Source organism: Bison bison, unplaced genomic scaffold, assembly GCF_000754665.1.
Source record: "Bison bison bison isolate TAMUID 2011002044 unplaced genomic scaffold, Bison_UMD1.0 scf7180017864462, whole genome shotgun sequence".
In the NCBI taxonomy this organism is placed as follows: Eukaryota; Metazoa; Chordata; class Mammalia; order Artiodactyla; family Bovidae; genus Bison; species Bison bison.
In genome coordinates this window covers 2,550,396-2,575,165 of record NW_011495024.1, presented here as the reverse complement: position 1 = coordinate 2,575,165, position 24,770 = coordinate 2,550,396, and the positions used below count along the sequence as shown (strand labels likewise).

General features: G+C 44.6%; 1 protein-coding gene across 1 annotated transcript in view; it reads right to left on the bottom strand.

Annotated features, from left to right (window-relative positions):
* Nucleotides 1-24,770, bottom strand: part of GPR137B (G protein-coupled receptor 137B) — a gene marked incomplete at its 5' end in the record, with an annotated part of 58,254 nt that overhangs the window by 10,112 nt on the left and 23,372 nt on the right. The window contains 4 exons of the mRNA XM_010860133.1: nt 10,033-10,161; nt 13,852-14,001; nt 17,135-17,357; nt 22,385-22,434. Coding sequence (XP_010858435.1) covers nt 10,033-10,161; nt 13,852-14,001; nt 17,135-17,357; nt 22,385-22,434 — 552 coding nt within the window. The remainder of the gene's footprint in view (nt 1-10,032; nt 10,162-13,851; nt 14,002-17,134; nt 17,358-22,384; nt 22,435-24,770) is intronic.

Sequence of the window (24,770 nt, the reverse complement as noted above, 5' to 3'; positions counted from 1 at the left end):
CTCCAGTACTTTGGCCACCTCATGTGAAGAGTTGACTCATTGGAAAAGACTCTGATGCTGGGAGGGATTGGGGGCAGGAGGAGAAGGGGACAACAGAGGATGAGATGGCTGGATGGCATCACTGACTCGATGGACGTGAGTCTGGGTGAACTCCGGGAGTTGGTGATGGATAGGGAGGCCTGGCGTGCTGCGATTCATGGGGTCGCAAAGAGTCGGACACAACTGAGCGACTGATCTGATCTGAGGAAGGCCCTGACCACCAGAGCAAGACCTAGTTTTCCCCAGTTCCTCCCATCAAGAAGCTTACACAAGCCTCTTAGCCTCATCCATCAGAGGGCACACAGAAGCAAGAAGAAACACAGTCCCACAGAAGCTAAAACAAAAACCATAGTACAGAAAGTTAATCATGATGAAAAAGCAGAAAGTTATGTCCCAGATGAAAGGACAAGATAAAACCCCAGAAAAACAACTAAATAAAGTGCAGATAGGCAACCTTCCAGAAAAAAAAAAAAAAAATTCAGAATAATGATAGTGAAGATGATCCAGGATCTCTGGAAAGAATATAAGCAAAGATTGAGAAGATGTAAGAAATGTTTACCTAAGACCTACAAGAACTAAAGAACTAACAAACAGAGATGAATAATACACTGCTGCTGCTGCTGCTGCTAAGTCGCTTCAGTCGTGTCCGACTCTGTGCGACCCCATAGATGGCAGCCCACCAGGCTCCCCCAGTCCCTGGGATTCTCCAGGCAAGAACACTAGAGTGGGTTGCCATTTCCTTCTCCAATGCATGAAAGTGAAAACTGAAAGTGAAGTCGCTCAGTCATCTCCGACTCTTATCGACCCCATGGTCTGCAGCCTACCAGGCTCCTCCGTCCATGAGATTTTCCAGGCAAGAGTACTGGAGTGAGGTGCCATTGCCTTCTCTGGAATAATACACTAGAAGGAATCAATCACCCCACTCCAGTACTTTTGCCTAGAAAATCCCATGTGGGGTCGCTAGAGTCGGACACTGGGTGTTTCCATCCATAACAGAAGGGTGGAAATCACTGCCACAGAACAGAATATAGAAAAAAGAATGAAAAGACAGTCTAAGAGACCTCTGGGACAACATTAAACACACCAACATTGACATTATAGGGGTCCCAGAAGGAGAAGAGAGAAAGGACATGAGAAAATATTGGAAGAAATAATAGCTGAAAAATTCCTAACATGGGAAAAGAAATAGTCAACCAAGTCTAGGCAGGATAAACCCAAGGAGGAACACACCAAGACATATAGTAATCAAACTGACAAAAATTAAAGTCAGAGATAAAATATTAAAAGCAACAAGGGAAAAACAACAAATAACATACAAGGGATCTCCCATCAGGCTATCAGCTGATTTCTCAAGAGAAACTCTACAAGCCAGAAGGAAATGACATGACATATTTAAAGTGATGAAGGGGAAGAACCTACAACCAAGAATACTCTACCCAGCAAGACTCTCCTTCAGATTTGATGGAGAAATCAAAAGCTTTCCAGACAAGCAAAAGTTAAGAGACTTCAGCACCACCAAACCAGTTTTGCGACAAATGCTAAAGGAACTTCTCTAGGCAGGAAACACAAGAGAAGGAAAAGACCTACAGAAAATAAACCCAAAACAATTAAGAAAATGGTAACAGGATCATACATATAGATAATTACCTTAAATATAAATGGATTAAACGCACCAACGAAAAGACATAGACTGGCTGGGTGGATGAAAACGTGTATGTATGCACTTACCACATCACTCTGCTTGATGCTCCCAAATTGTACATAATTATTTTACATTTTTACGTTAGTCATGTTCCCATTATGGCTTACAATTATAATTATCTTTTATTTTTTGTCTGGCTATTGATTGTGAAAACTGATAAAGATCTTTTACTATTGTGATTATGTAACTATTACTCACTTAATACCACTGTATCATGATTGGTCAACAGAAAAACAACAGAACTCTCTGTCACCAAAACTAGGATCTAAGAGAATTTTTAAAATCCAGATGCATATAAGAATTATCTTGAATGTTTTTGAAAAATACAAATGCTCAGTTATTGCTTTTTTTCTCCAGAGCTCCAGATATGTTTCTAATGAGCAGTCATGCTTAAAAACATCTGGACTACATGATGATCTTTTACTTTTATCTAGTTTGTTTCACTTTTTCTATTTCATATTCAGTGCTCCCATTTCATTTAGTTTATGTTCTCCAGTTTCTCCATCTCTTCTTTTTTTGATGTTCTTTCTCAAGCCTTTATCAGGTATAGTAGAAAAGCTTTTGTATACATAGATATAAATATGCATAATATATCTATTTTAGAAAACTTATGAATTTTTGCCTAACTAAAAAAATTATGACATTTTGATTCCACTTGTTGGACCTAGTATAAATAGAATGCTAGATTTCTAACTAAAAAATAGATAAGCAGCAAAGGTTTAATGTATAGCATAGGGAACTACAGTTAATATCTTGTAATAATCTATGATGGAAAATAATTTCAAAAACAATACATGTGTACTTGTATAACCGCATCACCTTGCTGGGCACCTGAAACACTGTAAATCAACTATACTTCAATAAAATATTTTTTTTTTTTTTTTAAATCATGGATCTGGGAGCCAGGATGCCTCAGTTTGAATTGGAGCTCTGTCCCCTACCAGCCATGATTCTGAGCCTCAGTTTCCTCATCTCAAAATGAGTATTATATTCATCTACTTTACAGAGTTATTGTGAGAATTAAAGTATATTTAAAATGCTTAGAACAAGCCCTAGCACATATAAGTGCTATACAGTTGTTAGCTATTTTTACCAAATACTGTATGTAATAATGCTTTTAACCCTGGCAGTCTTGCCCAGGGGTATTTTATGAACACTGGTGCTTCACCAAGCCAAACCTGACACTCAGATTTACCTGCTAATGAGAATTACTTCATGACTACAATATAAAAAATAGGAAGGGCTTCCTATTTATGATTTTACATTGTTCACGCTGAATTCACTCTCTCAGGATGAATCAGGAGATAATGTCCTTTAGGGAGTAAAGAATCATTTTCACTCATTAACACACTACTGTAGATGAGCAGTTATCAGTGTGGCCCAATAACTGCTGGAGATTCCCGGGATGCTTTCAAGGATCAGCAAGGTCATACCTATTTGCATAATTATCATATAAAGAAGCTATTTACCTTTTCTATTGTGTTGACACTGGCACCAGTGATGCAAAAGCTGTAGTTAGCAAAACTGGTGCTGCCTGAGCACATTTCAAAGCAGTGACACCAACTGTACTAGCAGTTACTGTGCTCTTCACCACTACACAGTCACAGTTCAAAAAAGATTCACTTAACAAAGCAGGAAAAACTGACTACTGAAATTTTATTACAAGAAAAAGAACCTGTACAACTCCGAGTTATAGTTACTTTTTTCATGCAACATGACAGCTTTGTTAGGGGAAGCACTCTGATTGAAACCGCCCACCCTGGCCAGGCACCATAGTAACCATTCGCATGAGTTGTTTTATGACAGGAGATCCTGATAAGGAATACGGAACTAATAAGCCACCACGAACAGGAAGAGTTCGGGAAAGGTTAAAAGGAGACACCGTGTGTCCGTCCACTTCCCAGAATCCCTCTCGCTAGCATCCATCTTGGCTGAGCAATGCGTGCGCCACCAGGAAAGACTCTGAATTAGAATGATTGGTCAAAGACCACCCGGAAACTATCACCATAAAACCCGACATTGCGAGCCACGTGGCAGAGCAGTTCTCCTGGGTTCCCTTACCCTACTGCTCTCCACCCGGGTGCCCTTCCCAATAAAATCTCTTGCTTTGTCAGCACATGTGTCTCCTCGGACAATTCATTTCCGAGTGTTAGACCAGAGCCCAGTGTTAGATAAGAGCCCAGTTTCGGGCCCTGGAAGGGGTCCTCCTTCCTGCAACAGCTTCATGACAACCATGGCTTTTCAGCTGTGGACATTTGGCAGACACTCTCTCAAAAATGAATGAACTGAGCTGTAAATCCAAGGAAAACATGTGACTGTTTTCACTGATCAAATTTCACCTTTTAAGCAAACATGAAAGCTTTGGAAACCTTGTATTCTCCACCGTGAGGTTGACAGGTTCCCAATATTTGATTTTTTCTGATGATCAGTGGTGAGATTAATGAATGAGATATTTTTCTTGTATTGTATAATGGAAATACAACTTTTGAAAGATATGCATAACTCAATAAACCAAAATTTTCCAAATGACCAATACATGACACGACAAAACCATGCATGGATATAAAGATCCATTCAAAGTGCAAGGTAGATGGGGAGGAGAGAAGATTGCAGAGGAATAGGACAGGGAGAGCACTTTCTCCCTGACAAATTCATCGAAAGATCATTTGAACGCTGAGCAAATATCAAAGTGCAAGGTAAACCAACAGATGTTAACATAGAAAACAACATGAAAAGTTCACTGATACAGTTTTAGATTCCAAATTGCAGCTAAGAAATCTTAAGAAATCGTATCTCATTGAGTTTGGGTGTATATTAAAAAATACATTTATATTAAAATGTGAGGCTTGATTTTCTTCATGTACTTCAAAACAACATATCACAACAGAAGCAGATAGGAGAATGTAGCTGTCTTCCATTAAGCCAGATATTAAAAAGTCACAAAATTTAAACAGTGAAGAACTAAAGAACCTCTTGATGAAAGTGAAAGAGGAGAGTGAAAAAGTTGGCTTAAAGCTCAACATTCAGAAAACTAAGATCATGGCATCCGGTCCCATCACTTCATGGCAAATAGATGGGGAAACAGTAGAAACAGTGGCTGACTTTATTTTTCTGGGCTTCAAAATCACTGTAGATGGTGACTGCAGCCATGAAATTAAAAGACGCTTACTCCTTGGAAGGAAAGTTATGACCAACCTAGACAGCATATTAAAAAGCAGAGACATTACTTTGCTGACAAAGGTCTGTCTGGTCAAGGCTGTGGTTTTTCCAGTAGTCATGTATGGATGTGAGAGTTGGACTATAAAGAAAGCTGAGTGCTGAAGAATTGATACTTGAACTGTGTTGTTGGAGAAGACTCTTAAGAGTCCCTTGGACTGCAAGGAGATCCAACCAGTCCATCCTAAAGGAGATCAGTCCTGAGTGTTCATTGGAAGGACTGATGTTGAAGCTGAAACTCCAATACTTTGGCCACCTGATGCGAGGAGCTGACTCATTTGAAAACACCCTGATGCTGGGAAAGATTGAGGGCAGGAGGTGAAGGGGATGACAGAGGATGAAATGGTTGGATGGCATCACTGACTCAATGGACATGAGTTTGAGTAAACTGGGAGTTGGTGATGGACAGGGAGGCCTGGCGTGCTGTGGTCCATGGGGTCACAGAGTCAGATACAACTGAGTGACTGAACTGAACTCTTCTCACTAATTTGTTTTGGAGAATATAGTTCTTCTTCATAAAAAAAATTATGGTAACACATTATGGGTTTATTTATAATTAATTAACAAATATTTTTTAAAATTACACATATACATACTTCCAAACTAGCTTGTTAGTGTGCTCAATAACTTATCAATGTAACCCCAAATAGCCAAAGCAATCTTGAACAAAAAGAACAAAGCTGGAGTAGGCATCATGCCCCCTGATTTCAAACTATTTTACAAAGCTATAGTAATCAAAACAGTATGGTATTGGCATAGAAGCAGACACATAAATCAACAGAACAGTATAGAGAGCCCAGAAAGAAACCTATGAATATATGGTCAACTAAATTATCACAAAGCAGTCAAGAACATGCACGAAGGAAAGGACAGCCTCTTCAATGAATGGTGCTGGGAAAACTGGACTATAATCTTACATCATACACAAAAATTAACTCCAAATGGATGGAAGACTTGCAGGTAAGACCTGAAGCCATAAAACTAGAAAAAAGGATTGGCAGTAAGTTCCTTGATATTCATCTTGATGATGATTTTGGGGTCTAACTCCAAAAGCAAAGGAAACAAAATAAAAAATAAACAAGTGGGACTACATCAAACTAAACAGGTTCTGCACAGCAAAGGAAAACCATCAACAAAATGAAAAGGCAGCCTACCAAATGGGAGAAAATATCTGCAAGTCCTAGACAAGATAAGGAGTTGATATACAAAATATGTAAAGAACTCATACAACTCAATAGCAAAAACAAATGGAACCACTGCACACCTGTCAGAATAGCTACTATCAAAAAGAAAAGTGTTAGCGAGGATGCAGAGAAAAGGGAATCATTGTGTGTTGTTGGTGAGAATATAAATTAATGCCATCACTATAGAGGTTCCTCAAAAAATTAAAAACAGAACTACCTCATAATCCAGCAGTTCCTCTTTTGCATACTTATCTGAAGAAAATGAAAATATTAATTCAAAAGGATATACACATCCCCATGTTCACTGAAGCATTATTTACAATAGCCAAGATATGGAGACAACCCAAATGTCCACCGATGCATGAATGGATAAAGAAAATGATATGCACACACACAAACTATTCAGTCATAAAAAGAATGAAACCTCCTGATAAACCACAATGGGAAAGAATATGACAAAGAATACATATATGCATAACTGAGTCACTTTGCTGTACAGCAGAAATTAATACAACGTTGTAAATCAACTATACTACAATACTTTTTTTTAAAAGAATGAAATCTCGCTATTTGCAAAAATATGGTTGAATCTTGAGAGCACTATGTTAAGTGAAATACGTCAACTAGAAAAAGGTAAAAAGAGATAAATAGCGTATCATCTCACTTATATAGGGAATCTAAAAACAGACAAACACCAAGCTCACAGATATAGAGAACAGATTGGTGGCTGCCTGAGATAGGAAGGAGGTGGGTGAAATGGGTGGAAGGGGTCAAAAGATACAAACTTCCAGTTATAAAAATGAATGAGTCATGAGGATTCACATACAGCATGGTGACTATAGTTAATACTGTACTGCATATTTGAAAGTAGCTGAAAGAGTAGATCTTCGAAGTTCCTATCACATACACAAAAATTTTGTAGACTATGTGCGGTGACACATTAGTTGGACCTATTGTGGTGATCATCTTGCGATATATATAAATACCAAATCATTACACTGTATACCTAAAACTAATTTATATCAATTATCCCTCAATAAACAAATAATAACTAATAATGTATCAGTGTAAAGTATCCTGAGGCCAAAATGTTTGGGAACCACTGCTCTAGATAATACCCTAAACAGTAGATATATTCAAACACAAGAGCCAAGTAACTCCATATACACAGAGGGTGTGTTAAGGCTGCATGTTTCCCTGGATAATGCGACCTGAGAGGACAGATGAACTATCCATTTTATTCTGTCTTTATTTAACTCATTATTCACTAAGGAATTTTGTAGAAACTAATGCCTGTGGCTGGTGACTTTTATTTTGGCCAGCCAAAAATTAATTCTGCTATTTTACTAGCACTTTGTGGGTTGTTATATTCAGTAATTACACCTGTCACACCTGTAAAGTCTCCTCCAGCACCGTGAGCTTCATTTTCTCTTTCCTTATCAGAACCAATCACTTAGGCTTTCTGTCTTCTTTTGGGCTAATATTCACAATGTCTGAATCAGAACTGTATTTTGCAGAACTATCATCTTTTAAGACACTAGTATACAGGTCACTCAGATAATCAGAGAAAGGATCTGCATAAAATTCACCAAAAAATTCATTCAAAATTTCGAGATGCATCATTTTGAAAATTTTACAGTAATAAATTTGCATTTATAATATACATAAAGTGAAGTTGCTCAGTCATGTCCGACTCTTTGCACCCCCATGGACTGCAGCCTACCAGGCTCTGAGGAGCCTCTCAGTCCATGGAATTTTCCAGGCAAGAGTACTGGAGTGGGTTGCCGTTTCCTTCTCTGGGGGATCTTCCCAACCCAGGGATAGAACACAGGTCTCCGGCACTGCAGGCAGACACTTTACCGTCTGAGCCACCAGGGAAGCCTTATAATATACACAGGGTTGGAACAAAAATCTAATGAAGCAAAACGTGAATGATAATGACAATCATAAGCTATAGAAGGAACCTTTGATTAATTTTAAGCTCTAACAACTTGGCACAGTGATGTCAACTGTATCACTCTCTAAAAACATGTTGTCTCTGGTCCATAATGTTTGGGTAACAAAAGACATATTAATGCACCTCTGGTCAATAATTTGTTAATAAAATAGTACTTTGAATGACAGACTTTCACTCCTTAGGACCCAGATGTCCAGTCTCTCCTTCAGACTGCCTTAGATTTTGGGAGTATAGCTAAGCCTCTGACATACTAAGAAGTGGTAAGAAGGCTGTGGAAAGCCAAGGAAAAGCATAGAGAGCAGAGGGATTTTTGTTAAGAGGCTCCTTCCAGAAAACTTCAACTTCTTCAGAAAAGGAAGAAAAATAAGGCACTGGACTCTAGCCTAGAGTCCAGTGCCCACTCTCCTCATGTTTCTCTGCTACCAACGCCGAAGAATTTGAGTCTGACTTTATAGAAGCCTCCAGGTGTTTCCAATGCCAGGAATAGTCAGCGGGGTCATCGAATTGCTGTTCTGAAGGTAAAAATGGCAAAAGGAGAGGAAACTGACCCTCAGATCCAGAAAATGGTGCCCACTGCCACTCTATCTTCAGGGGCTTATGGGTCAGGCTGCAGTTCTCCACCAACCACCCCCTTCCAGTCTTACTTTTATTTTTTTATTTTTTCCTATTCCTGGCTCACCAGTGACTATCCAGAGATGAATAAGAAAGAGACAAGATAAAACACAAGTTGGTCATGAAAACCAGTGCTTTCCTTGCCACCCACGCTGTGCTTATGTTGACCAAAAACCATTACTCTACTTTTCTGTGGGCTTCTCTGGTGGCTCAGACAGTAAAGAATCTTCCTGCAATGCATGAGACCTGGGTTCGATCCCTGGGTCGGGAAGATCCCCTGGAGAAGGGAATGACAACCCAGTCAAGTATTCTTGCCTAGAGAATTGGATGGACAGAGGGCTACAGTCCTTGGGGTCACAAAGAGTCAGACATGACCGAGAAAGTCACACACACACACGTACTTTTCTGTGGGCTTCACAGATCAGTGATTCTACCACTAGTTCCTCTGGGTGGAATAATTCGTGGAACAAAGCTTCCATGAGCTCCCTCACAGTACCAGGTTTTGCATTTTCTGCCCCCTCCCATAAGGACATTTATATGAAGCTGGTTGACCAGAAATGCGACTGAGTTGGGGGAGTGATTTAAGCATTCTTCACAATAAAGTTGTCTTCCCTACCACCCCCTCCCCTAATCACCATCCAGCACAACACAGGGGTGAAGAGCTGAGTTACCATTCTCCATTTTCCTTGGCTAAAATAAAAGCTTCTATATTTGGTTCATAGCAAGTCAAGGCTCAAAGACTAGTGAGGCAGCTGTTTCATTAGGAAAAAAGTTAATCACTATCTCCAGGATTCGAGATGCAATGTTTTTGGGTGTTTTTTTCTTTTTTTGGTAAAATTAAACTGAAAAACAAATTTCCCTCAAAAGATAATGAATGGAAAAGAAAGTCTCAATGAAACAAAGGAACTTTTCATATTAGAATAAGATGGAAGAATCTATCAAAAATCTAAGAAAAAATTCCAACTGTAGGCTTTGTGATTAGAATTAGGAGATGTTTTCTGCAAAAGAATCCACCTGCAATGCAGGAGATCCCAGTTCGATTCCTGGATCGGGAAGATCTGCTGGTGCAGGGATAGGCTACCCACTCCAATATTCTTGAGCTTCCCTTGTGGCTCAGAGAGTGAAGAATCCTCCTGCAATGCAGGAGACCTGCGTTTGATCCCTGGGTTGGGAAGATCCCTGGGAGAAGGGAAAGGCTACCCACTCCAGTATTCTGGCCTGGAAAATTCCATGGACTGTGCAGTCCATAGGGTCGCAAAGAGTCGGACACGACTGAGCGACTTTCACACTCACTTTCTGCAAATACAAAGTGGATTACTTACAAGGTCTTTCGTAGAATTTCTGACTCGGAAGAAGTAGACCACTAAGGTGGTAGGTAAGAGTTCCCACACAAAGAGGACCACTCCAAACACTATGTATCCGGCATCTCCCAGCTGATTCTTCAAATCCGCCTGGGGAGGAGAGAGGGAGAAAATGGAGAGTCACCAGACTGAGGACAGAACAAGTTTGATTCAGTTCTAATGTGACAGAGACTAAATCTAATACAGTGTAATTTCTTCCCCCTAAAATATGCACGTTGAAATCAGATACTATTAATGCTACTGTGCCAGACCTTGGTGGTTGGGGGGGTAGTTATTTAAACCATATAGGATAGATAATTTTAAAAACATTTTATTTAGTTAGTTTTTGACTGTGCTGGGTCTTCATTAATGCATGGGCTTTTCTCTAGTCACGGTGAGTGGGGGCTACTCTCTAGCTGTGGTGCTCGGGTTTCTCATTGCAGTGGCTTCTCTTGTAGAGCGTAGGCTCGGGGGCTTGTGGGCTCAGTAGTTGTGGCACACCCACTTAGCTGCCCCTTGGCATGGTGGGTCTTCTGGGACCAGGGATTGAATCCATGTCCCCTGCGTTAGCAGGCAGTTTCTTAACCACTGGACCACCAGGGAAGTCCCAGGAGAGACAATTATCTTCTTCGAAATATTCAAAGACAGTAACTGCCAGTCTCTGATGCTTCATTCCTTCACCCTCCAGGAATCTTCCTTACATCCAAATGAAGTCTCTAAGCTAACTTTTCTTCGACAACCGAATAATGATATTGTTCTGCTGCCTTCTCCCAATTCTTTTTTAAAATCATTTTTTGGCTACACTGTGTGTCATGCAGGATCCTAGTTCCCCAGCCAGGAATCAAACCCGTGCCGCCTGCATTAGAAACATGGAATTCTAACTACTAGACCACCAGGGAAGTCCCTCTCCCAATTCTTTTTTTTTAAATATTTATTTGGCTGCACCAGTTCTTAGTTGCAGCATGTGAGATCTATCTAGTTCCCTCACCAGGGATCGAACCCAGGTACCCTGCATTGGGAATGCAGTCTTAGCCACCAGACCATGAGGGAAGTCCCCCACCTCCCAGTTCTCAAGGGCAGCATATCACAATCGTAGACTTAGTCTAATCCTTGGAATAAATGTGTCAGTTTTTTTTTATTTCTCTTCACATTAACCACATCCTATATTTACATTTTAAAGCCTACAGCAGGCTAGACTGTCTAGAAAAAAAAGCCTCCCAGTCCAGGATGCTGGCCTCCTGGACCAGTGAGACAGCTGAGCAGATGGGGTGTAGCAGCGCGCTCCTTTCTGAAGGCCAGAGGCAGGGTGTGTGAGGCTATTTCTGGGCAAGTCTGTCAGAAAGGCCGGCATTTCAAAGGAAGACAGAAACGCCATCAAACCATAAAGGGCCGGTCCCTACACGGAACCCTCTCACCTTCTCCACCACATTGTGCTCAAAGTATACGCGTGCACGCTAAGCCGTTTCAGTCGTGTCCGACTCTTTGTGGCCTCATGGGCTTGTTCCCTGCCAGGCTCCTCTGTCCATGGGATTCTCCAGGCAAGAATACTGGAGTGGGTTCGCCGTGCCCTTTTCCGGGGGATCTTCCTGACCCAGAGATGGAACCCAGGTCTCTGGCATTGGCAGGAGGGTGCTTTACCGCTAGCGCTGCCGGGGAAGCCTTAAACTACAGTACCCAAAACCAATCTCGCGCCTCTTCAGAAAGATGACTCAAACGCTGCACTGAAACTCCACCCACATGTCTCAGAAGTGTGCTGTGTGCTCCACCATTCTACACACATGACCTGCATCTTGGGGCCATCCACTGGCTCCTAGATTATTTTGGCTGCGACACACAGATCCTGACATCTATAAACAAACAGCCACTCAAAACAACGGAATTGTGTTGTGATAAAAATTTGTGATATTTTGAATTCATTGTATTTATAAGCTCTTACTTGAAAGAAGCATTGAAATAAGTATTTTGTTAAAACCAAATCCTTGTGACTTCATGGGGAGAGAGTCTCAGTTTGGGAAGATGAAGACGGTCTGGAGATGGATGGTGGTGATGGTTGCATGACACTGTGAATGTACTGTGCACTTAGAAATGATTAGTCAGTTGTACCTACATGTTACCATGATAAAAGTCCTCTGGGTATCATGAATAAGTCTCTAATTTATCACTGTTGCACGTTTAGATTTGTATTTGATTTCTCACAACAGGAAATTCTTCACCAGTGCCCTGCCCACCTTCCTCCCACCCTCCATTTGTGCTGTTGGTTTGATTGGTGATTATGATTGTTGTGGTTTGAATCCAGTCTAACGCCTGGCACGAGCCTCTTATGGATTTCATCTTGCCCTCAGTTGTTGTGGTTGTTTTTGGTAGAATCTATCTATTTGAGCTGAACCATGTGGGATTTTAGTTCCCCGATCAGGGATGGAACCCGAGTCCCCTGCACTGGGAGGGTGAAGGCTTAACCACTGAACCACCAGGGAAGTCCCTGCCATCGGTTTTAACTTAGCACGGTTGTTTTCTTCTTTCCTCCAGAGTGTTAATTCAAGATTTGAACAGTTGGGATTTTAGAGGTGGATTTGTCTATAGTTGGATATTCAGTGTTTACCCAGGAAAATCTCAGGAGCATTCAACCCAGTAAACTCCTACTTTAGAAGCTTCTATTTCTTTGCTTAATGGCTTCTCTGTGTGGCTCTTTTCTTCAGTGGACATAAACTTCTACATGGAAGGATGGGTCTGTTCATTTTTGTGTTTCTGGCACTTTGTCCAGGGCTGGAGACAAAGAAATGATACTTTTCAAATTAGAGAATGCTGATTAATTCTCATTCTTTTTTTTCCTTCTCTTTGTTTGGCCATACCATGCAGCACATGGAATCTTAATTCCCCAACCAGGGACTGAACCCATGTCCCCTGCAGTGGAAGCACAGAGTCTTCACCACTGGACAGCCCGGGAATTCCCCTCTCAGTCGTTTATATTTTGAGCTTTTGCGAATATGGATGCCACATTATATATCATTGCTGCTAAGTCGCTTCAGTTGTGTCTGACTCTGTGCAACCCCATAGCCGGCAGCCCACCAGGCTCCCCCGTCCCTGGGATTCTCCAGGCAAGAACACTGGGAGTTGCCATTTCCTTCTCCAATGCATGAAAGTGAAAAGTGAAAGTGAAGTCGCTCAGTCGTGCCCAACTCTTAGCGACCCCATGGACTGGAGCCTACCAGGCTCCTCCGTCCATGGGATTTTCCAGGCAAGAGTACTGGAGTGGGGTGCCATTGCCTTCTCCGATTATATTTCATTACCTTTGTTTATTTGTCTACGAATTTCTAGAATACATTATAAAAAAGAAAGAGTTTCATACTGAGATGTAAAATGGGCTCTTTCTAACCCCTTAATATCCTTGGTCACTTTTGTCTACATTTCTTTCGCTTACTGCTCCATTAAAAAAAAAAAAAAAAACACCACTTCATCATTTTATGTGTCTTCTAACCTGAATACAATTCATTTTTATCTTTGCAAATTTCACCCTTTAATAAAATCATATTACATTTATATAAAACCACTTAAAAATTTTAAGTACTGCTTGACAAAAGCCCCAGAAAGTAGCAAGGAGAAGTGTGTCTGTTTTCTAATTTTCTCACAAGACGTGTGAGCTGGAACAAGGCAGGTACTGTGATTGCATTTGACATGAGGATGTAGACACCACCCAGTTAAGTGACTCCCAAGGTCACCCAGCTCTTCAGCAGCAAAAGCAAGGAGCTGACACCTCTCTGCCACACGGCATGCTGCCAAAGCAAGGCTCCAGCGCCCACTGACCTGGTCTGACACATTGTACCAGTCGTAATCAAAGGAATGGACATTCTTGCTCTGAGAGAACGACAGGATGAACAGGTTGTAGCAGGCCCGAGAGGTGTACAGCAGGATGACGGTCACGCCGATGGCGGTCACCTGACACACGGAGGAGCCCTGGAAAAGCAGGAACCGTGAGCGGGGTCCCCGATCCGGGCCCAAGACCAAGGTCCCCTCCCAAGCATGGCCTCTGTTCAGAACTGCTAAACCCTCCCAGCTTCTCTTCCACTCTCAGACCTTCAACCCAACTGCAAGCCTCCCCTCACTCCACACCTACCCTAAAACTTCCAATTCTCTTCAGAGAGATGCTTCAAAACCTGAAAACATGAACTATTTGCCTAAGACCTAGGCTTGGAAGAGCAAGACAGTCAGATGACTTATTTGGTTAAATCTCTAAGTGCCGCTGCTCAGCTCCAAGGATGTTCTGAGCTTATGAGCCCAGGGCCTGCCCCCTGGCTTGGAGACAACAAAACCACCTCAGAGGCATGGCAGCCTGGGGACAGTGGAACTGTGGACAGTGGCTCTGGGTAGGGAGCATGTCTTCAAGCCCCAACTGTCCTAGGCTGGGAAGGCTGCAGTCCCACTGTGATTCAGAGCTTGGGATTGTGTGAAAATTGGTCATCTGTGCCCCCACTAATGAAGCTATCAGTGTCCAAAGTTAGCTAAAGGACCGCTAACTGAAAACAGCTGCCGTTGTCATTTAGTCGCTAAGTCGTGTCCCACTCTTTTGCAACCCCGTGGATTGTAGTCCACCAGGCTCCTTTGTCCATGGGATTTCTCAGGCACAAATACTGGAGTGGGTTGCTGTTTCCTTCTCCAGAGGATCTTCCTGACCCAGGGATCAAACCTGTGTCTCCCACACCGGCAGGTGGATTCTTTACCACTGAGCCACCAGGGAAGCCCTGGTGTTAAAAACAGTTAGCCAAAAAACTGAAATTCATTTTTGAGTTTGGAAGTCACTAACTAAATCTAAGCTATTATTTTATTTTGCCAATGGTAGTCCATCAGATTGTTGGCACAGAGGTGATCTAAATCTGACAATCTGACAAAGTGTGACCCCTCCTATTAAAACCACAATTCTGTTTTGTTTTGGCCGCACTACAAGGTCTGTGGCATCTTAGCTCCCTGACCAGGAACTGAACTCGAGCCCTCTGCACTGGAAGCGTGGAGTCTTAACCACTGGACCACCAGGGAAGTCCCCATAATTCTGTTTTCAAAAAGCCTTGAATAGACCTTATATGGGAGACAGTGTAAATAATAAAGCTAAGGCAAAGTCAAGTATAAAATTTGTCAACATTTATCAATGAAAAAAGGACCCTGCTACACTAACTTTTCAGATTTTGCAAGAGCTCAGGCAAAGGTATCACAGGATACCTTGATGAAGAAGGCTTTGTAATTTTGAAGTTGGAGGTACAGATTTTAATCTACTGATGGCTGCTGAAGACCAAGTATCTTAAGAAGCAGAGTGCTCAGGTCTTCAGACCAGTGACATTACAACCACATGGGTTCCCTGGCAAGGGTTAGGGTGCCACAGAAATTCAAAAGCAGAGAAGCTGTGAATCACCCTACCTTACATGTGAGAAAACCAAGTCTCAGTGGGCAACATGCTGGTGGGGCCAGGGTCCCATGGCCAGTGGGAGCCCAGAGCATCCACTCTGACCTCCGCACATCACCAGGCTCCTTAATGAGGGGGAACTGGGGACCAGGCTGGTGAGGGGCACTGCAGAACCACCATACCAGGCAGCACATCTGCCCCTCTCTGTAACTCTGGGGGAAGGAAAGGAGAAAACAGGGACTCCAGGGCTGGGGGCATTGGTCTCTGCACGTGCCCTGCCCGACCAGTGCCTGCTTCTCCTACACCCATTCACACAACTGACCTTCCTATGAACTTGCCCCCAGGCCCAGCTGGTGACTCTTCTTATCAAAGCGGTGGTACGTGTCATGCCCCTCTGCTGGTTTCCCTGGTAACTAACGAGCCCATGCGTGCTCAGTCGCGTCAGTCATGTCTGACTCTTCGTGACCCCATGAACTGTAGCCCACCAGGCTCCTCTGTCCATAGGATACTCCAGACAAGAATACTGGAGTGGGTTGCCGTGCCCACCTCCAGGGGATCTTCCCAATCCAGGGATCAAACCAGCGTCCCAAGCATCTCCTGCATTGCAGACAGATTCTTTACCGTTGAGCCACTGATCACACCTGATATCAATTCCCTCTGCAACTGGTCATCTTCCTTCCTGACCCCCGACATTGGAGCGAAGCCCGCTACCGTCCTGCTGCCGTCCGCTGCACATGTGGAATGCTGCTCCATGACCGTGCTTCAGACGTGTAAGATCTCCGATCCCTTAAGCCATCGCTGACTCCAGGCTTTCTTCAGTACTGAACCTGGGCATGCCCTGGCCTTGTAGGCCTACGGGGTGCAGCCCAACACACGGTCTGACTCCATCTCCGAACTGTCACCATGAGAGGCCTGCTGTCCCGAACCCCAGGAGCAGCTCCCCTGTTAAGGGTCCCTCACAGGGGCACAGTCAAGGCAGGGGTGCGCCGGGATCTGAGTGTCTCTACGCCACGACCCGGTGTTAAAGAGGACGGACCCCCGAGCCTGGAGCCAGGCTGCTGCGGCCACACCGTGGCTCTGCGTCTCCTGGCTTGTGTGACCCGGGCTGAGCCTCTGACGTCCCGTGCCTCCATTTTCCTAGGTAGGTGACACCTATTCCCCCTGAATTTTGACGGTTACAGTCCTACCTACATGCAGAGTGCTTATAAAAGGGCTAGGAACAAAGGGAATACCAGCTGTGTGTTTCTAACAATATTAGTGGCACAGTTAATGCCACGGGTCCTCTAAACTCTCACTTAAACCTCTGTATCCAGAAACCAGAGATTTACCTCTCTGTCAGGAACTCTGCACAGCCCAGTAAACCTCGAGCCACCCGGAGTCAATTCTTCTCACAAAGTTCAATGAACTACACGGCTCTGTGTCTTGGCAACACCACCACAGCTAATCATTTGCAAGAGGTCAGGTGGGAGAGGCATTGGTTGATTTCTGTTTTCTGTTGCAAACCAGGGAACTTTTTTGGTGGAGGTGAGCCTCACTGCACAGTATGTGGGATCTTAGTTCCCCAACACGGGATAAAAACCTGTGGCCCCTGCATCAGGAGTGCCAAATCATAACCAATGGACTCCCAGGGAAATCCCAGAAAACTCTTTTGAGAATAAGTCTAATGGCAGGATCTCAACCATGTGTCCGCCTTACCTTAGACTCCAAGTAAATGTTGGCCAAGGACATCTTGGAGATTTTGTAGAGGCAGATGGACAGGGAGACGGCACAGAGCACGAAGAGCGTGTCGTTGATGGCCACGCGCACGGACACGATCGCTTTCCTCTCCCAGGTGCCCGTCTTCACCAGCACCGCACAGGTTAAATTCACCAACAGGAAAACAAGGCTTATGAAGAGCGAGGCCAGGTAGAGGGGCAACCTGGGAAGGAAGAGAGAGAGGCTGAAGGCAGCCTTCCCCACAAGCTTCCTGTACATTCTGATCAATCCCCAAGGAAACTGTGGATTTTTGAGGGTTTTTTGTTTGTTGGTTAAATGCTAGAAGCAGAACATGCCAAAGTTAACACTTAAGAGCTCGGAGTCTGGGGTTGGTAGATGCAAACTATTATATTTAGAATGGATAAACAAGGTCCTACTGCATAGCACAGGGACTCTACTGAATATCATATGATAAATCATAATGGAAAAGAATAGAAAAAAAGAAAGTATACATGTGTATAACTGAGCCACTCGGCTGGAGACTGGAGACTGGCACACACTGTAAATCAACATGTATACTGCAATGAAAAAGGTTCGGACTTTGGAGGGTCCCCAGATTTAAATGACAAATCAACCACAAAGAGTGCCCTGGGGGGTCCTTTACCTGAGCCCCGCGTCCCCGTCCCCGGGAGGCTACGAGGGTCAGAGGGGCTGTGTGGACGTGGGCTGATGCACGCGCTGCTCACAAGGATGGTAGAGCAGAGCCGGGCTCCGAGGCTGGGCTGGGATTCGGGGAGAGCACCAGCCATTCTGCACACTGAGAGCCTGGGCAAGGTGGCCCTGGGTGAGCCCTAGTGTCACCAGAAAACAGCCTCAATAACACCGACCTTGCAGCCTCTTCCTGAGGATTAGTGAGATAATGTTTTAAAAGGGTTTTCCCCCTCAGAAGTCATCAAGTCTGGGCAGCACCCCCTTCGCATGGAACACTCACTAGCAGCACAGCTATCCCCAGGCTTTTGGACACCAGGGACCAATTTTGTGGAAGACAATTTTTCCATGGACCAGGGTGGGAGATGGTTTCGGGATGAGTCAAGCGCATTTTATTTATGATGCACTTTATTTCTATTATTATTACATCAGTTCCACCTCATATCATCAGGCACTATTAGATCCTGGAGGCTGGGAACCCCTGCACTAGCCTCGGGGCAGTGGTGGTGGCCATTTTTAACTTGCAGTTTCTCAGAGCTGCATGCTGCCTACGTGACCTGTGCAAGGTCTAGAGACACATTTCTCACATTTACCAATATGGAAATCAGTTCAAGTTTCTCTCTAGGACTGTCCATATTGTGTTTACTTCAGGTAAGAATCACTCGAGTCTATTCTCGACTCAAGAATAGACCATTCAGGTACTGATGAAGCTATTTGCAGGTCAGGAATAGAGATGCAGACATAAAGCACAGATTTGTGGACACAGCAAGGGATGGGAGAGGGTGGGAGGAATTGAGAGAATAGCATTAAAATGTATATATTAACATATGTAAAACAGATAGCTAGTGGGAAGCTGCTACATAGCACAGGGAGCTCAACCCAGTGCTCTGTGATAACCTAGGGGTGTGGGATGGGATGGGGAGATGGGAAGGAGGTTCAAGAGGGAAGGGACATATGTATACTTGTGGCTGATTCACATGTTGTATGGCAGAAACCAACACAACACTGTAAAGCAATCATCATTTAAAAATTTAAAAAAAAATTTTTTTTAAGTCATATCCTACACTATATTTTTAAACTTAACAAAACAGACCATTTAAGTTGAACATGTCTGCATCTGCCCAAAGGGCTGCTGAGACAAGGGGAGAGAATGGACATAGGGCATTAGCACAACATGCAACTCATGGTAAATTAGTCACAAAACCTTAAATTATGAAGGTTTTCATTAGCTTTCTACACGTTCCCATAGTGATGGAGGGAATCAGGGGCTTAGAGAGAGACAGAGGCAGGGCCAACTGGGAGTCAGTAAAAATCTTCAATCTGCTTCCTCAAAAGCCCTGTTTCTTATTGTTCTATTATTATCTGCTGTGCTTTTGTGAAGAACACAATTTGGAAACATCTAGAACCTCTGGAATCAGCCCTACTGTTTTTGACCCCTTGCTGGTGTTATGCATACATTCTATCCATGTGATGGCAATGAAGCTCCGGAAAAAAGCATAATATGGACATTCAGCTTTTCCAAAGGACTCCTCTTGGGCATTGTTTTAAATACTATGCTCAGTCCTGTCCAACTCTTTGTGACCCCATGGACTGTAGCTTGCCAGGCTCCTCTGACCATGGGATTCGCCAGGCAAGAATACTGGAGTGGGTTGCCATGCCCTCCTGCAGGGGATCTTCTGGACCCAGGAACTGAACCCGTGTCTCTTATGAGATGTCTCCCGCACTGGCAGGTGGGTTCTTTACCACTAGCGCCACCGGGAAGCCCAAAAGCCTTTATTGAATTTGTTACAATATTGCTTCCGCATTATGTTTGGTTTTTTGATCACAAGGCTTGTGGATCTCAGCTCCCTGACCCGGGATCGAACCCGCACCGCCTGAATCGGAAGGTAAAGTCTTAACCACTACAGTGGATATAAATTCTTACTCCTCTTTCTTCACTGTGAAAATTCTATGGGACAGTGAGAGGGCACTGGGAACGGAGAAAGCAGAAGACAAGCAGGCCCCACTCACACCCAGACGGTGCAGCTCCCACACTGCTGGAGTGTGGCCCTGGCCACCCACTCAGCTTCTGCTCCCACTCCTCGCCTCAGCTGCTCTGCTTGCATCTGCTGGGTGTGACCCAGAGAGCAAGGTCACAGATGCGACACCAGGCAAGTCCTCGGCCACTCAGGGCTGCTGTGCCCTCACATTTGTAACACAGAGCTCACTCCTCCTCTCCAGCCTCCAAGAGTTGCCGTGAGAACTCAAGGGACCCTGTGCTTCTCCTCCGATGTCACCCAGGGAAGAGTGAGGCCTCATCCTCACCCTCAAGAGCAACTTCTAGAAAAAGGTGTCCCCTCCTGCCTCATCACCTCCTCTGCAGGTACCCTCTGCTGGCCCCGCCTCCTCCTACCATCTTCTCCCTGACCTCAAAGGTGTGACCCCAGCTCCATCCTTCCCCCATCTGAGCCTGTCTCTGGAGGCCCCTGGTCTGTCTTCCTCCTGTTCATCCCCTAGAGTGACAGTGTCCGTGTCTCTCTGCCCTGCATCCTCTTCCTCGGGAAATAACATTCCCTCCTCCAGCCTCTGTTACAGCTCTTGTTCAACCAAGTTCCGAAGCTCTTGTCTCGAACCACTGCCTCTGCCCAAATCAACTCACACTCCAAACAGCCTCCTTTGAGGCCCACATCCAAGCTCAATTCTTAATGTTCCCCCTCCTACCCCTCCCAGGTTTTCCTAACACAATCATAGCTCAGTATCTGCAAGGGACACCTTTCAGGCCCCCACAGCCAACACCGAAACCCAAAGATACTCAAGTCCCGGACTGAGAGTGCTGCAGTACATGTCATCTGAGGCATATCGTGCCTCCCGATATGATCCTCTGGAGCCACAGGTGTGGAATCCTTGGATCCCACAACGGAGGGCTGACTGTAAAGCACTGTTACTTTAAACTGACCTTCTTAGAATCAAGTCTGGCAGAAACATGAACTGAACTTCTCAGAAAGCAGTGAAGGGACAGACAAAGAGGATAGATCTGTGGTTGCTAAGAGGAAGGGAAGCATTGGGAGTCTGGGATTAGCAGACCCAACCTAGTATATACAGGATGGAGAAACACCAAGGTCCTCCTGTACAGCACAGGGAATTCTATTCAATATCTTGTGATAAAGCACAGAAAAGGACATGAAAAAGAAGTCATTCTGCTGTACAGCAGAAATTAACACAACATTAAAAATCCACTACACTTCGACAATTTTTTTTTTAAGTAGTAAAGGAGACAGCAGGATCAGATGAAAAACAAAAACAGCACACACATCTCATCACTTGTATCTCGGCCTGAGTACGCTGTCACCTAACTTCCTGAACTCCAGCTTCCTGGGATACAAAGGGGGATCAGAGTATACACTTTCAGAACTTTATATAAACAGTCTTTGTGAATTTAAGATGATACCTGTTTAAATGGTGGCTCAGGCAGTAAAGAATCTGCCTGTAATGCAGGAGACCTGGGTTCGATTCCTGGGTTGGGAAGATCCCCTAGAGAAGGGAATGGCAACCCACTCCAGTATTCTTGCCTGGAGAATTCCATGGACCAAGGAGCCTGGTGGGCTACAGTCTATGGGGTTGCAAAGAGTCGGACACGACTGAGCAACTAACACTTTCCCTTTCAATGTGTTTAAATATAATAGGAATATAGTTTTACATATTTGTAAAGTAATAAAATAATTAAAATTTCACTTTGACTCAAGAAGGTAAGAGGCCAAAGTCTCCTTCCCAGAAACGTGTGCCTGGATAGTCGAGCTCTCCCGGGCAGGGACTTGAGACACCTTGACTCGTGTGGCGACTATCTCATGGCTTCTTGACACCTTGTCTCCCTTCCCATTCTGGCCGAGGCTGATCATTCAAGCCACAGGGGAGTTAGCAGGCCTCTTTAAAAACCTGGGGCAAGTAACAGACCCTGCCCACAGGAAAAATATGCAAGTCCACCTCCTGCAATAAATTCAGCCTATGATTTCAGGCCTCCTCTGGTCCAGATTATGAGCCTCTTTTACTCAGCCCCACCCAGATCTCAGCTGCACCTGCACGCGGGCGGGGGGAGGGAGGGGGCCGCCTGGCCACACAGGCATCTTCAGGGAGCCCCTCTTCCTTCTGCTGAGGCCCGTCCCATCCCAAGTGCCTCCAAAAGGTTTAAATGCCATGTGCACAGCTAACTTCCCTTTCTGTTCTCTTGTAGGAAACACACCAGACTCTCATTTCTTTTTTCATTTTTGGCAGTTCCACATGGCATGTTGGATCTTAGTCCCCCAACAGGGATTGAACCCGAGTCCCTTGCACTGGAAGCACCGAGCCTTAATCACCGGACCACTGGGGAAGTCCCTACTAGACTTTGTTTCTAATCAAGGCCAGTATGCTGCAAGGCCTGGTAAGTGGTGACCCAGTGAGCAGTGAACTTGACCCCTGACAAGCAGGCAGGTCACAGAGGAGTGATGTGTGAAAATCCTGGCTGAAAAAGCCGTTACCTCCAGCCACAGAGAGAGGCAGGTAAGTACTGCCTCAGCGGGTACTTACCGGTATTTGAGTAATTCTGGAGAATATTTTGACTTGGCTTTAAAAATCACCTGAAATGACAAAAAAGAAAAACAAAAAAATAAGGCAAGTTGGGGCCACAATATACTTGTACTGACAAACTAATATCATTGCTTGGAACTTCTCTTTCCCTTCATGCCAGGTCACTGTCTCTAAAACTGAAATGTCTACTTTGTAATAAAGTTCGTGAAGCTAAACATTTTCTAGGTTGTGCCTAAATTGTTTTTAAAATTGTAATTTATTTTTATTGAAGGACAATTGCTCTCCAATACTGTGTTGGTCTCTGCCAAACATCACCAACAATCGCCCATAGGTATACTTACGTCCCCCCAGCTTGAACCTCCCTCCCCCTGCCCTCCCCATCCCACCCCTCTAGGTTGTTACAGAGCCCAGATTTGAGTTCCCTGAGTCATACAGCATCTTGTCGCTCACATTGTGATGCATGTGGGATCCTAGTTCCCCTACCAGGGGAATCTGTACCCTCTGCAGTGGAAGCATGGAGTCTTAACCACTGGACCACCAGAGAAGTCCTCAGTCAGTCAGTTCAGTCGCTCAGTCATGTCCAACTCTTTGTGACCCCATGGACTGCAGCACATTAGGCTTCCCTGTCCATCACCAGCTCTCAGAGCTTGTTCAAACTCATGTCCATTGAGTCGGTGATGCCATCCAACCATCCAACCATCTTGTCTTCTGTCGTCCCCTTCTCCTCCTGCCTTCAATCTTTCCCAGCATCAGGGTCTTTTCCAATGAGTCAGTTCTTCGCATCAGGTGGCCCAAGTATTGGAGTTTCAGCTTCAGCATCTGTCCCTCCAATGAATATTCAGGGCTGACTTCCTTTAGGATTGACTGGTTTGACCTCCTTGCTGTCCAAGGGACTCTCAAGAGTCTTCTCCAGCACCACAGTTCAAAAGCATCAATTCTTTGGTGCTCAGCTTTCTTTATAATCCAACTCTCACATCCATACATTACTACTGGAAAACCCACAGCTTTGACTAGACAGACCTTTGTCAGCAAAGTAATGTCTCTGCTTTTTAATATGCTGTCTAGGTTGGTCATAGCTTTTCTTCCAAGGAGCAAGCATTTTTTTAATTTCATGACTGCCATCACCATCTGCAGTGATTTTGGAGCCCCGCAAAATAAAGTCTGTCACTGTTTCCATTGTTTCCCCATCTATTTGCCATGAAGTGATGGGACTTAATGCCAAGGTCTTAGTTTTTTTAATCTTGTACTGTTAAGAAAGTTCTAGGCCCCACAACAGATTTCCCAACCTGAGGATGTGGCAAAGGGACTAAGATTCCCCAGGGAAGTCCTTAAGCTGTGCCTAAATTTTAATTTAAATTTTAAAAGCAAAAATATTTAAAAATGGTTAAATGGCTTTTTAAAAAAAGTATTACTGGTCTACCACTGCCTAGAACCATCTCTTATTTTAAGATTTGCATTTGAGCTCATACTTCCCCCAGAGATAAACAACTCACTCTCACATTTTATCAGGATTTTCATTGGTACCAAAAGAATGTGGTTTGAATATATGTGTCCATCAACTCAGGCCTTAAACTTGGCAGCCCACTGGACTATAGGAGTGTCAAACTCAATCGTTGTCTATGGATGAAACATTGTGGGAATTTCTCCAGATTTTCACTGCACAATTGTTAATGTGCTCCACCCAGGGGGCAGAAGCTGGCCTGGTAAAGCCCGTGCCAGGCGAGAGAGTAAAGGGAAGACAGAATGCAGGTGTCAGCCCAGGCTCCAGCCCCACCAGACACAAGGCTCTTCCCACGGTGTGTGCGAGGGAGCCTGAGGGGGTCACCAGTCGGGGTCCGGCTGGGGGTGAGGAGGGGCAGCAGTACACCTGCTCATATATTTGCTTTCCTGACCCCTGGTGTTTGCGGGGATGGGAGCAGAACAAAGAGAAGGAAAGGAAGGGCATGGGAAAGTGAGGGTATTCATTCAGAGATGCTCGTGCTGTGGACGGAGGGGACCAGATGGCCTGCTTCCAGGCACTCCCTCTCCACGGAGCTCCTAACACAGGCCCTGGTCCCCACCTTGCCTCGTGCTGGCCCTGAGGGCTGCCCTGACCCTCTGGGAACTCACTGGCCCCGCCCTCTGGCCCCGCCTCCTGGCCCCGCCCCGCCTCACTAATCTGCTGGAACTATGTGCCTTCTGGATCCTCAGTCCCGATCCTCAGTCCGTGGGGCCCCGGTACTTCCCTAGAGAGTTGCTAAGTGCCTCCACTTTTAAACACCTGTCTAAAGGGGAGAAATTATGCCTGAGTGGTAAGGAGCGAAGGACAAGGATGGGGAGTGAGGGCATGGTCCTGGCAACAGGGGAGGAGGGGACAGGCAGCTCTGGGGTGCAGTGGTGGGGTGGG